This window comes from Coenobita brevimanus, chromosome 100 (genome assembly GCF_032717465.1).
Source record: "Coenobita brevimanus isolate Jiangsu-jjx chromosome 100, ASM3271746v2, whole genome shotgun sequence".
NCBI lineage: Eukaryota > Metazoa > Arthropoda > Malacostraca > Decapoda > Coenobitidae > Coenobita > Coenobita brevimanus.
The window spans coordinates 53,038,418-53,053,821 of record NC_137053.1 but is presented as its reverse complement, the minus strand read 5'-3'; the positions used below and the strand labels follow the sequence as shown (position 1 = coordinate 53,053,821).

General features: G+C 40.7%; 1 protein-coding gene across 4 annotated transcripts in view; it reads left to right on the top strand.

Annotated features, from left to right (window-relative positions):
- LOC145414592 (uncharacterized) overlaps positions 1 to 15,404 on the top strand; it is a 260,262-nt gene that overhangs the window by 223,667 nt on the left and 21,191 nt on the right. For all 4 annotated transcript variants that reach the window (XM_080284118.1, XM_080284116.1, XM_080284117.1 and 1 more), the window contains one exon: positions 8,331 to 8,628. In XM_080284118.1, the coding sequence (XP_080140244.1) occupies positions 8,331 to 8,628 (298 nt within the window). The remainder of the gene's footprint in view (positions 1 to 8,330; positions 8,629 to 15,404) is intronic.

Genomic DNA, 15,404 nt, shown 5'->3' with positions numbered 1-15,404 from the left:
TCCAAAATGCCTAAAGTGCAAATTAAACGTAAGCGTATCGTGCTTACCTTGAAACAGAAGCTGGACATATGCAACAGACTTGAAAAAGGCGAACATTATAAAACACTAATGCTTGAATATAAATGTTAATAGGAATGAAAGTTTACTTTGTTGGAAGAAAAATAAATAAATAATATGCCTGCATTTCATACGTACATCATTTATTTTATTTTCTGCAAAACAGCTGAGTGGCGGGTGAGGGGTGGAGTGATGGAGGTCAGGTAGGGAAGAAGAAGACCAGTCGGTGTCAGAAACGTAAACAAACTCGCGTGGGGGCACAGGTGTCTTGATAATTCTACAGTGCAGTCTTAACACATCATCAATTCACTAATAAATGTTCAAGCTTTTATTTCTACATTTTATTTTTCAATTTTTATGAGTACAGTACATATAATGAATATAGTAATTCGGTAAACAATGGACTGGTGCAATTTGCAGTACTGCAAATTGCTAGACATTGCACACGTACGTTATGACCATGGTGTGTGTTTACAAGGCAGTTTTTCAGGCGGAATCTTTTAGTGTAACCCCTAATGTGACTGGTGAGTACCTGAACTGTATTTACTGCTGTGATAGCCTTTGTATAGATTTGACTTGAAAATCAGAAATACGGGAAAAATCTGTAACCAGGAAGGTAAATTCCCCAAGCCACCCGGTTAACTGGGATTCTACTGTATATATATAAATATATATATATATACAGTACCCTCGCGTCCAGCACGGTAATATTGTCATACATGGGTCATGTGTTGGACCAAAAACGTGTTGGACTAACAATAGAGCTTATGGGGAAAAATGAATTATGTCAGCAACCCTCAGAAAAGTCACCCTAAATACCTACCATATACCTATACATATATTGGTACTATTGTAATTATAATAAATGGTACTGTGCTATGAATGATAACTAACCTTTTAGGATAGTGTTGGTGGGCTTGCTGGGAATGGAAGGTGGTATCCAAGGCTGTAGGTAGTCCTACTGGGTCCCTGGAGGATGGCTGCTGGCATCACTAGCGGGTAATGGCTGTTGCTCCTCCTCAACCTCCCTCATAAATCCTTCGAAATCACACTCAGAATCACTATCTTCGTCCACAGCCATGGAAGGTCCTGCTTCTGCCTGTCCTAGCACTCTGTAATCCTCGGGAAAGTGCATGCTTCTCACACTGTTGCCAGAGCCCCGTCTTGTGACTGTGGAAAGTGATCTCTGTCGCTGACTCGGTAGAGAATAAGGAGAAGCAACTTTGTTTTTAAACTGGTACGCATGCCGATGAGAAGGGTTTCAAAACGATTGATATTTATTCTAAAATATTAATATGTATTCAGTGTCAGGCTAAATGTTCAATGCTGTAGTACGATACATTCTCTGTCGAGTCGCCTGGGTTTTGGTCACACTGTTTTGCCCGTCGTATCCTCGGCAGGAATCCATCCAGATGAATTCCAAATGCCCATGTTATCGTCGGCAATTTTACCACGTTACCGTTCCGATTTACCATCGTATCCTCGGCAAACCTGGTATGAAGTGCCGTGTGCTAGCCTTCGGCTGCCAAGATCTTGTCTTAGTTTTTTATTATGATCCTCACGTTGGCTTCATTCATGTTGTAGGCCTTGGCAATGTCAACTTTCCTCTCCCCTTTTTTCTTCCTCTTGATGCTTTCAGGCTTGGTGGCCTGAGGGAGGTGCCGACGCTTCTTGGGGTTCTCAGAAGGCTTCCTAGGCATCGTGAGCAGGGTAAAATGCAGTAACAAGGCCAGAAAATGCAGCAAGAAAAAAGCACCTTCCAATGCAATTATACGACTGAGTGGCACTGTGGCGGGAGAAATTTAAACAAAACATCACGTGGCACTAGAAGCGTTTTTAATTGGGCGGCATCACGATCACGTCACGATAGCGGGTGGTGAAGGCTACTTGATCAGAAGTTTTCATTGGCTATCATCATCACGGGAATGTCCAGTATGACTGTGTTGGACCGGGGGTGATCGTGCTAGAGTGAACTCTGCGGATTTCGCCCACTTCTCGGAGCTCTGTGCGTGTTATGCTAACTCACTCGTGTTGCAGTAATTAAATTGTATTAAATAATACTAATTACTTGCTCTCCGTGCTGGATCCGAATCGTGCTGGACTAACGCGTGTTGGATGCGAGGGTACTGTGTATATATATATATATATATATATATATAAATATATAAATACATATATATATATATATATATATAGATATATATAAATATATAAATACATATATATATATATATATATATATATAAATATATAAATACATATATATATATATATATATATATATATATACAGGTAAGCCCTTAATTCATGCGAGGGTTAGGTTCCCAGATCCTTGGCATATGTGGTAAATTTGTTTTGAAACCCTTCCCATCGGCATGCGTACCAGTTTATAAACAAAGTTGCTTTTCCTTATTCTCTGCCGAGCCAGCGACAGCGATCACTTTCCACAGTCACGTGACTGGGCTCTGGCAACAGTGTGAGAAGCATGCACTTTCCCGAGGATTACAGTGCTAGGACAGGCAGAAGCAGGACTCTTCCATGGCTGTGGACGAAAATAGTGATTCTGAGTGTGATTTCGAAGGATTTATGAGGGAGGTTTGATTTCAAAGGATTTATGAGGGAGGTTTGCTTTCAAAGGATTTATGAGGGAGGTTGAGGAGGAGCAACAGCCATTACCCGCTAGTGACGCCAGCAGCCATCCTCCGGGGACCCAGTAGGACTAACTACAGCCTTGGATACCACCTTCCATTCCCAGCAAGCCCACCAACACTATCCTAAAAGATTTAGTTATCATTCATAGCACAATACCGTTTATTATAATTACCGTACAGTAGTACCAAAGTGTATGGTAGAGTGTTAATTATGAGAGTTAGAGAGGGTACAGAGGGAGTGATTAGTGATGAGCAGTGTGGCTTTAGGAGAGGGAGGGGATGCGTTGATCAGGTGTTTGCTGTGAGACAAGTGTGTGAAAAGTATTTAGTGAAAGGCAAGGATGTGTTTTGGGCATTTATGGATTTAGAGAAAGCGTATGATAGAATTGGTAGGGAGGCTTTGTGGACTGTTTTAAGATTGTATGGACTTGATGGTAGGTTACTAAAAGGGGTGAAAAGTTTTTATGTAAATAGTAGAGCGTGTGTAAGAGTGGGAAATGCTGTGAGTGATTGGTTTCCCGTGAGAGTGGGGCTGCGACAGGGATGTGTGATGTCGCCTTGGTTGTTTAATATTTACATGGATGGTGTTGTAAGGGAGGTGAATGCAAGAGTTTTAGGTGGTCTGAGTCTGGTAAATGTTGATGGAGGAGAGTGGAATCTGAAGCAGCTGCTGTTTGCAGATGATACTGCACTGGTGACTGATTCAGAGGAGAGATTGAGACAGTTGGTAGAGGAGTTTGGAAGGGTGTGTGAAAGGAGGAAATTGAAAGTAAATGAGAATAAGAGTAAAGTGATGAAGTGTACGAAGTTGATAGATGGTAGGGGGATGAATATAGTTTTGAATGGTGAGTTGCTTGAGGAGGTAGATTGTTTTAAATATCTAGGGTCACATGTTGCTGTGGATGGAAGAATAGATGCAGAAGTGAAGTTTAGAATAAATGAAGTAGGAAAGGTGCTGGGAGGAATGAAAAAAGTGTTTAAATGTCGTTCGCTTAGAATGGATGTAAAGAGAAGGCTGTATGAGGGTGTTGTGGTACCGACTGCATTATATGGGGCTGAAACATGGAATATGGGTGTAGCAGAGAGGAAAAGTTTGAATGTAATGGAGATGAGATGTCTGAGGAGCATGTGTGGAGTGACGCGTATGGATCGAGTGCGAAATGATGAAGTGCGAAGGAGAACTGGAGTTGTTCGGGAGATGGCTGGTAGAGTTGAGCAGAGGGTGTTGCAATGGTTTGGGCATATGGAGAGAATGGATAATGAGCGATTGGTGAAAAAGATAACTAGATCTGATGTGAGAGGTGTAAGACTGAGAGGAAGACCACGAATAGGATGGATGGGCAGTGTGAAGAGAGCGCTGGATGCGAGAGGGATGTCTGTTGAGCAAGGAAGAGTGGCTGTGCGTGACAGAAATAAATGGAAAGAAATTGTGAATGAATAAGTGATGACGCAGCCCTGAGGGGATATTCTCCCGCATTTGGTATGATCAGCTAGTCAGGTCAGGTGCGGGTAAGGGGATGGGTCTGTTATGATGTGGCAGGGGTAAACCAGTTCTGCTGTCGGGCCCTGCTGTGGATGTCACCGATTGCATTGCGCAGTTGACCCTTGTGCGGTGTGATGCGGTGAGGATCTGTCCGTTCTCCCCTTTGGGGCTAAGATGCGAATAAATGTGTTTGAATGGATGAGTAAATGGAGAGTGAGTCGTCCTGTCTCGGCTACCTCCCTTTCCTTGGGGGAAGCAGCCTAGGTATATAGATAGATAGATAGTACCAATATATGTATAGGTATATGGTAGGTATTTAGGGTGACTTTTCCGAGGGTTGCTGACATAATTCATTTTTCCCCATAAGCTCTGTTGTTAGTCCAACACGTTTTTGGTCCAACACATGACCCATGCATGACAATATTACCGTGCTGGCCGCGAGGGTACTGTATCTTGGTTTTCAAACAGTAATATAGGCATTTTAGGCATTGTTTCACTCACTAACTCATCACCATTCCTGACCTTCTTTTGCCACATTACCTGATCATTATTTCTGACTGTTTCTTCTTCTAATGCTATGTAAACTTTGTCCTACACATTGTCATCGATTGGGGAATCACTCTGGCCCTGAATGTCTTTACTGGCCAGGTCACTGGTAACAGGTGAATTGCCGAGACAATGGTGAGAAGGGGGAAGGGGGGAGGTTATGTGGTGTAAGACATTGTCCCTGCTTGGCATCGTGAAGAGGAATAGAGGAAAGTGTCCCGTGTGTATGTACAAAAAATCACGTGCGAAAATTGAAAATTTTGCAAATTAGGGACCTTGCAATTGCATGAAATACCAGTACGTCGCCGGGACTGGCGAATGCAAAATGTTGCAACGTATCCATACGTCGATGGGATGGGGCGGGTTAAAGACAACACACAGCTGCATGCACAGCCTCCTGATATACACCTTTCTGAATCCTATCTCCCTTGTGAGGACAGAGTCCACCTAGCCAGGCTGAGATGTGGGCATCATCCAGCCCTCTTAAATTACCAGAAGAGGCTGGATGACTCTGTCACTGATTCCTGTCCAAGCTGTAAAACAGCACCCCATACTATTAAGCACATTATGGAAGATTGCATTGCAAACAGTCGCATCCGCCAACAACACAACATACACTCCTAGAGAGCTCTGTGGGAAAGCCCAGTCTTGGCCGTGGCCTTCCTGAGGGACTGTGGGCTGTTCAGTCAGACTGCCTATGGAACAACAACAACAACAACTACTACTACTACCGGCAGTGCTCCGCTCCCCCAATTGTGACAGCTATACATGTCAACCAGTGCGTAGGGGTTAACAGTTCTTGGAATTGTTCTCTCCATCTGCTCACTTTTTCTCCCTTCTCCACTAGCAATCTGTCATTTGTATCTTTCACATCTCGACCAACTTCTTTATGACCCTGTCCTACGCTTCTTTACTCATTCCAGAATATTTCTTATATTCCCACCACTTTACACTCGAATTCCTTTCAAATTCTTCATCCACTCTCTTCGTGCTCTTTCTTACTGATCTTTTCACCTCTCTCTTCCTCCCCACATGTATCTCTCTCTCTCCCATTTCTCAACTTCTTCCATGCCCCTGCATCCCATCCACTCACTATATGCTTTCTTCCTTTGTACAACAGCAAAAATACCTCGTTTTAATCATGTGTCTTAATGCTGTCCACAACAAGGAGAAGGTGTACAAAGGGTACCGAAGCCAACCCACCCCTGAATCTCATCTCATTTTATGTGTCTGCCCAGAACTGTGTTAAGTCTGTTCTTTACACTGCAAACAATAATTTCATTTGTACAAAATGCTCTGAACTCTCTGACTCAGATTCTTCCTGTTCCTTCTGGCACCTTCCCAGAAGCCTTTCTAACAACATTACTTCATCATTCTTTCCTCCTCTTTTCTACTGTTATCCAAAGCTCTGTAGCTGTTTCTTCTGCTGATAAAGAAGAACTCTTCACTCAGACTTTCTCCTCTAATTCCACCTTAGACGATTCCAGTGCTGTTCCTCCATCACTGCCTCTCTCTGACTACGTCATGACTGACATTAAAATATTTTTAGTTAATGCCTTCAATTAATGTGATTTCTGCCATCACTGGCTTCACTACTAACAAGGCATGTGGGCCTGATGAGGTCCCTCCTGTTGTATTCAAGAACTGTGCTTTTTTTGCATACACCCAGCCTAGGTAAACTCTTTGACCTTTGTCTGTAAACTTGTGCTGTTCCTTTGTGCTGGAAGTTTGACCTTATTCAGCCTATCCAAAAGAAGGGTGACTATTCCCAGTCCTCTAACTATTACTCAGTTGCTTGAGTATCCTGTATTTCTGAAGTCTTTAAATCTATAAAAAAATAAATAAATAAAAATAAAGCACCTTTCCTATCACAACCTTCTCTCCAATTGTCAGTATGGGCTCTGCCAGGGTTGCTTTTCTGGCGATCTTCTCGCTTTCCATTAAGGCACCTGGTCATCCTTCTTTCGTGACTTTGGCGAAAGCTTTGCCATTATGCTTGACAAGTCGGAGGCTTTTGATCGAATCTGGCATTACTCCTTAATATCCAAGCTGCCCTCTTACAGTTTCTATCCTTTTATCTATGCCTTCATCTCTGGCATCCTTTCTGGTTGTTCTATGGCTGCTTTGTAGACAGGCCACCGCTCTTCCTAGAGCTGTCAATAGTGGTGTTCCTCTGGGCTCTGTTGTATCACCAGCTCTCTTCCTTCCATTCATCTATGACCTTCTTAGCTGTACATATAACCCTATCTACTCATACGCTGATGACTCCACCCATCATCTTTCCATCTGCTTCCTGCAGCATCCATCTCAGTATTTACTTCAACAAACAGTGGATGATGCTATGGCACACACAATGTCTGGTTTGGCTCATATCTCTGATTGGGGTAAAAGCAGTCTTGTTTTTAATGCATTGAAATCTCGGTTCTTCCATTTTTCAACCTAACAGTGGATGAGGCTATGGCACACATAATGTCTGCCTTGGCTTATATCTCTGATTGGGGTAAAAGCAGTCTTGTTTTTTATGCATTGAAAACTCTGTTCTTACATTTTGCAACCTATCAGTATCTACTACAGGATTACTTTCTAATTTTTAGCAATACCCAACTCTGTCCTGTGTCATCTTTGGCCATACTTGTAGTTTCATTCTCTTGAGATTTATCATGGAAAGATCATATTACCTCTCTTGTAAAATCTGCTTCCAAGAGATTAGGTGTGCTAAGCTGACTCAGTGCCTTCTTTACCCCTGCACAGTTGTTAACTTTATACAGGTGTTTTATTCATCACTGTATAGAGCACAATTCTCATGTGTGGGGAAGCCCCTCACATACAGCTTTTCTTAACAAAGTGGAGCCAACAGCTTCTTGTCTATTATCTCTCCTTCTCGTACAGATTCTCTTCAACTTTTATCTCTTTGCTGCACTGTTGGATCTTTATCTCTTTTCTGTCACTACATCAATGGTCACTGCTCCTTTTAACTGTCTGCATGCATCCCTTCAACACTACGATGGGCACATAGCACCCGGCTAGCAGCAAACTCTCGTCCCTTTTCTGTCCAGCTCTCTAATGCAAGAGTTAAACGTTACTCCCAGTCCTTCATCAGTGCAACAGGTCAGCTCTGGAACTGTCTTCCTCTGTCTGTATTTCCTAATGCCCATAACATCCAGTCTTGTAAACGCAGTGTGTCCAGGCATCTCAAAATGAATGGGTCTTGAATTTGGCTCTCAGTTATTTATTTATTTATTTATTTTTATGGGAACAATCTTGCAGGCTTCTAGCCTTGATTCGTTCTTTGTTGCATAAGAGAGAGAGAGAGAGAGAGGCTAACTATGTAGGCATGATACTACAGAAGTATGAACAATTTTCAACCACTGGTTTAGGCACCATTATAAATTTTGTCATTTTTTGATCCAGTTTGCCCCGGCTGGTGCTAATGAACCCAAGGTTATTATTTTCTGTTTGGGGATGTGAGACTTCAGATTTCCAGCACTACATGAAACTTATTTCCATTTTCTGATTCATGTCCAACTAGAATTGCTACATTTATGCTCAAGACCTTCCCTCCCATGTTAGTTTTATTAATTTTTTCTTGGCAGAACAAACCAGCAGACAACCCTCCAGGTGCTGGTGCCAGTATTGGTGCTTGTGCTGGTGCTGGTGCTGGTAGCGGTGGTGTAGGTGTTCCAAATATTCAGAACCAGCCCTGTAATCAGAACCAGCCAAGCTTCAGTACAAACCCAGCATTGAGACCAAGTCCTCTAGTGGGTGGCAGTGGAGGAGTGGGAGGTGGCAGTAGTGGTCAGGCACAGCTCTGGGCCAACACAAAGTTTTCCAATGACAGAGATGGCAAGATGGCAGAAAAATTTCGCAGGCTTATGGGTGTGAAAAGCTCAGGTAAGTGACTTCCATCATCCACTTACTTGCTGTTGTGCTGTATATAAGTGAATCTTCCCATTTTTGACAAGTGAGTTGGTTTCCTGAAACCTTGGAAACCATTTACTTAGGGTGGTAATCTTAACCCCTAAACCGCGGGGTTGTTTTGGCTTGACTTGTGTGTCTCATGGGCATATTTGCGCTCCGACAGACTCTCTAAAAATATTTGCCAAAAATCAGTTATTAGCCCTAGAATATTAAAATTACATATGCATATGGCACATACCTTCAGCTTTCTCCTGGGATGTTTGTTGAGCCTACATCGAGTACCGTAGGACTTGTGGAGACCTCTGAAGTTGAGTAACGAAGTCTCCACTTTACACTTCCCGACAACCCGTAATATGATTACCACAGCCTGATATTATCACTAGAAATGCTATTCTATGATTTTCAAATAGTTTGGAATCCATACTAAAAAAAAAAAAAAAAAAAAAAAAAAAAAAAAAAAAAAAACTGTGAAAGCAATGAAAATTACTAGCAGGTATGACTTTCCCACTTGCGCTCGTTCGCTGCTGGTGTTCTGTCATTTATTATTCATAAAAACACTCACACTTTATATTTCTAATACATAATACTATGTAATACATATATATCTCACACTTTATATTTCTAATACATAATACTATGTAACACATATATATCTGCAGTCTTTATCCATAAGTTTCCTTCAGTAACACAGTAAAAGTCTTATTATTCGGCATCTATGGGACCGGGCTGCTGCCAAGAACTTGAATTTGCTGAATAATCAAAAAACCAACCCACTCAGTACCTTAAATATATTGGTGAACACTGTCATCACCACTTATGGTATTACAACTGTGTTTGGAGAGAGTACTGTATACTGTACAATACTGCAATCAATACAGTACTATACCTGAATCTGAAAGATATATACAGTAATCACTTTAATATCCGGACGCCCAATATCCGAACATCCCCACTATCCAGACATAAGAATGTTTCATACTGTACTTTTTTCCATACTATACTTACCTCATTTCACTCTTTAATGTCCTTTATTGGTGTGAATAGGGTGTTAGGAGCTAGGCATGTGCAGTAGGAAGGTGTTTTTCTGAGTTAGGCTAGGTTAGGGTCCATAAGTACCAGCCCAGGAGCCAGTCACCAGAATGTTTATTATTGTATGAACCTACTTCTAAACCCTCATTTTATGTTTCTTTTGCATTTATTTCAGTCATTTATGTGCCTTATTGGTGTGATTTGGGTCTTAAATAGGTGCTTTGCATGTCCAGAGGGAGTTGTATTGGTGTTTCTCTGAGTTAGGGTCCATAAGTACAAGTCCATAAGCTGGGGCCCAGTATCCGGACAGAACCAATATCTGGACCTACCTATGGCTCTATTACGTCGGATATTGGAGTGATTACTGTATATATAAATTACTGAACATATACAAGTGTAATGACGCAGTGGGCCTACAAGTCAGGTAACACTTCCTGGATGGCCAAAATGATACGGAATACAGGTAACTCGCACGGAACACGATCTCACGGAACGCGCTCGCAATTATACACGGTAAGGGGTGGGATACATATAAGACAACGTAAGATTAAAAAACCATCATGAAAACTACAAATTAACGCAGGAGAGGCCTTTGAAAGATCAAATCCTCGAACGTCACCGCAGCGCGCAGTTTGTTTTGATTGTGTGACGATCTAGGCGGGAAATTATTCAGTGAGTGAGACATTCCCGAGTACAGTAGCACAGTATTTGTAAGTTAAATATTTAGAGTACTGTACTGTTCTGGTAAGTTTATGTGCAACTTAAAGTACTATTAAATAACGTTAAAGCAAGAAATAAAGTCTTATAACCAGTTTACCTGATAGGCGTCAGAATACTGTATTGCCTTTTTTATTTGTTCGTTTTTTCCACAGTACTGTACAGTATTTGTAAGTTAAATATTTACTGTTCTCGTATGTACTGTACTTGTAAGCACTTAAATAAAGTTAAATCATTAAATAAAGCCTTGTAACCAGTTAACCTGAATTATATGATTACCCATGATCGGCGTCGTAATATTGCCTTTTTTGTTTGTTCGTTAAACTCTTACTGTACTGCTTTTCTACAGTACTGTTTTTGTAAGTTAAATATTTACTGTTCTGGTATGTACTTGTAAGCAATTAAAGCATTAAATAAAGCCTTGTAACCAGTTAACCTGATTTATATGATTACCCATGATCGGCGTCGGAATATTGCCTTTTTAGTTTGTTCGTTAAAGACTTATAATAAGAGAAAAATAAATTTTTGTCTTGGTATCTTTACCTGTTTGCTCAGGTTTGCTGTAATGGTTTGGATCATTTGATGCAATGCAAATTGTAGAAAACTGTGAAAACTTTCGGGAAGTGAACGAAAATCTGGGACATGAGACTGACCTTGACTTCACCCTCTCATGTGTCATCTGTCAGTTCACCACCTGATATCGTGATGAGTGGATGTACGATTTTTTCGCTCGTGGCCATGCCTAACCATACATAGTTACACCCATTATCTCGACCCAGACAGAAAATACAATCTTTTTCCTCCCTTGCAAAACACAAACAACCACCCTGTTTACGAGACAGCAATATATATTGCGAAAATAACAAGGTAAAATGATAGAGAAAGATGAACATGTTATGACGGAAGAAGTACGTTTTCCCCGTCTGTAAACGTATTTATTTCTGCTTTGTATCTGTATTCGTAATAATTAGACTTATTGTTAGTTCTGAAACTGCATTACGATTCTACTTTTAGCCATACTCGTGGTGTGGGAGCTGGAAGTTGTGACACAACTTCCTTATTGCTAATCGGACTGACCCTCCACTTTATTCTCCCGTGGCAGAGTCTAGCCTTGGAGGACGTGCAGTTTTCTCATTTAGGACTGAAAATTCAACTCTTTCGCTCCCTTTTCCAAGCATGGGCACAACGATAACGTAAAAAATAACTCGAAACTACCATAAACATATATCAAAAAGGTGAAAATGTATTCATAACATTTTTTTTTTCCAGCCATTCCTAACAGATTATGTACTGAAATCATTCGATATCACAGCACTGCATTTCTAAGTTAAATATGTACTGTTCTGGTATGTACTTGTAAGTTAAAGCACTGGTACCAGTTAACCTGATTTATATGATTACCTATGATCGGCGTCGGAATGTTTCCTTGTGTTTACGTACAGTATTTGTGTGTTGAAGTTTTGCTGTGGAGTACTGTATTTGTTAGTTATAACATTAAATAAACCTTCTAACCACTTAAAGGGCTTTCTAGTGATTACCAGTGACAGATAACAGCAAAACAACACATTTGGGGGATCTAGGGAGCAAAATATGGAGTAGTTTAAATATACGCGATTTCGCACCTAACACGGCACGGTAGGAACGAAACCCATGTGTTCCGTGCAAGTTACCTGTATTACCTACCAGCTCAGTACATCATTTATATTGGTGAACATTGTCATCACTACTTATATTATTACAAATATGTTTGGAGTGAGTACTGTATACAGTACTTTTTCCAAACACAAAATAAAATAGTCAGAAAATTACATAAAATAAAGTGAAGGAAAATGAACTGGTAAGGTCTTTCTGATGAAAGTTAAACGTACATTTAGCACTCATTCTTTTGCTCATTTTTTTGTTTACATGTGAAAGGGAGAGTATTGATGCAAACAGTAATGTATTCCATTAACCCCTTAATAACCTCTGGCATTGAACAACCCTTTCCAGTACCGATGTCAGTGATGTTGAGTTAGTGAGCTATGAAAAGACTGTGAACAATTATGGGAATGGAACGAAGGTCACTGGTATGTTTACATGACTCTACGCATTCCAAGCAGTCAGGGGGTCGGTTAATCTCAGGTGTTTTCGCCCATTTGGTAAATGCACCGTAACTTTGCAGTTTCTCCCGTGAATCATAGCGAATCATAGCATGGGTTTAGGAAGCTAAAAAACACATTGCTAGGTGCGCCAGACGATTATCTTGACATCTTAAAGAAATGGAAGAAGTTTAATCCCTCTCTGAGTATGTAGATTGAGTTTCTTCCATTCTTCTGAAATCAATTTATTTTTCTTAAAGATTGAAGATAATCGTCTGGCTCACCTAGCAATGTGTTATTTAGCTTCCTAAACCAATGCTATGATTCGCTAAGAGTCACGGAAAAATTGATAAAGTTACAGTGCATTTACCAAATGGGCGAAAACATCTGAGATTAACTGACCGCCTGACTGCTTGGAATCGTGGCGTAGAATTGTGTAAACATACCAGTGACATTCGTTCCCTCCCCATAATTGTTCAGTTTTCTTTATAGCTCACACTAACTTGACATCACTGACATCGGTACTGTAAAGTTTTGTTCAATGCCAGAGGTTATTAAGGGGTTAATGGGATATGTTACTGTTTGCATCAATACTCTCCCTTTCACATTAAACACAAAAACAAACAAAAGAATGAGCGCAAAATGTACGTTTAACTTTCATCAGAAAGACCTTACCAGTTCATATTCCTCCAGTTTATTTTTAAGTATTTTTCTGACTTTAGGTTACGTTAGGTTTGGTTAAATTATTAGTTACAGTTAAAATCGGTTAGGTTAGATTTAGTTAAACAGGACAGTCCCTTCCACCATTATGATGAGGAACAAAAATACTAGAGCTGTCACAGCCATACAGCTAAAAACAACGGGGAAACTGATTTAACAAGCAACATTTATTTATGGGTAATGCATTACAGTAAGTGGTTCATGGGCTACGCAATTACCGGTAAATGTCATTTTCAGAAAGTCGCCAAGAATGAACGAATTTCAAGAATTAGCGAGGGGGCTTGGAATGTAACCCTTGTTAATTTGGTGGGGGTGGTTACCGTACTGTATGATACTGTGCAATATTGTAATCAATACAGTACTATACCTGAATCTGAAAAAATAAGAAATTAGTGAACATACAGAAGTGTAATGAAACATTAGGCCTACAAGTCACAGATAACACTTCCTGGACTGCTGAGATGACTCCGGAGATCTGCCGAACAATAAAAGATTTTCGTAAATGAGACTATTTCTCAGAACTGCTGAAATGTTGGATCTACTGAATAATCAGCTGCCGAATAATAGGACTTTTACTGTAGTAGTTTATTGTCACTGTAGGTATTCAATTTCTCTTTCAGTAAAATACGTAGCATTCACTTTCTCGTTGTGTATGCTAACGTTGAGAGCGAATCTGTCACTTTCACTTTCACTTTCATAACTCCCAGTATTCATACATGCTAGAGTGAAACTTTCACTTTCATTACTCCTAGTATATACAGTATACTTGTATTCTTAAATTACTACTCATTTACATTTCTATGTACATTCTCTATTTTATTTACATTATTAACATTTCTATTTTATTTACACTGTTATGCACTGTCACTTGCAGTAGCATATAAAATTGTTTTCTACTGTTCACTTATATTTACATTCATTGCTTTCACTTGCTCTTTACACATTATTTACATTTCCACTTGCACTGTTTTACTCACCAGAAAGATTGTAGTCACTGTCCATCATTTTCATTGATAAATTAGCCACTTCACATTCCACAGCAGTCACTTGGCCCTTTACCCCTTTCCACACGAGGTTTAGTAGGGGGTAGAGGTCACAGGGCCCTTTGCATGGGGCTAAAAAGCAGCGGAATTGGACAGGCGCGAATCTAACGTGGTTTCACCTTGAAAGACGACAGTAAACTGAATACAGTGTGGTGGCCTAGGGGGAGTGCAATGCTGCCAATGTCAGCGTGGTGACAGCTGCTAATTTATACGCTATGAAATGATTGGCAGGAAATCTAGACAATACATAATAAATTAGGTAGTTCCAGGTGAATGTAAGTATCACTTAGGCTTCTCCCTTCCTTTCTTATACATATTTTTATTACGAGAATAGATTATACGGCATATTTCAAGGGGAAATAAACAGCGAAAATTAGCAAACAAGTGCACGTGAGGTGTTGGCAGGTGATAATTATCCAGCTCCAGGTGTATGGCACTATCACTTACCTTATTTCCTTTTTGTATATATTATATGCTGTAAGAATAGGGCATAGGGCTTATTTCAATGGATGAAATCAGTGGAAAATTCCAGGGAGGAATTTTCTACTTAGCGCAGCACGGCCGGGCAGGTGAGAGGAGAGGGTAATGGAGGGGAGGTAGGGAGGGGAGTCAAGAATGGGGAGAAATGGCTAAATTGTCAACAATGGATGGGAGTACAGATGAGATTAGGAGTGCTGACTAGTGTTGGACATTGGCAGTACAGATAGATGATACAAGCCACCACATGAAAGCCCGGGTGAATTCAAAATAACACTGAATCACAAAAATGACGCCCCGCGGTATGATCCCTTGCTCCCAAGCATTACGAAAGTGACATCCCGCGGTTAAGGGGTTAACAACCAGTCCTTGGGGTTAGAGAGTGTGTTGGTATTTTGATGGGGAGAGATAGATTGAGATGGTTTGGGCATGTGGAGAGGATGAGGGATGATAATTGGGTAAAGAAAGTGAGAAGTGATGACGTTAGGAGTAGGGTTGCGAGAGGTAGACTGATAAAAACTTGGGACGAGGTCATTGAGTGACTCCAGGGATAAGGGACTGAATAGGGAAGCTGCCAGAGTTTCAGCAGCATGGAGAGCTGCTGGGACAAGGTCATTGAGTATGACTTCAGGGATAAGGGACTGAATAGGGAAGCTGCCAGAGTTTCAGCAGCATGGAGAGCTGC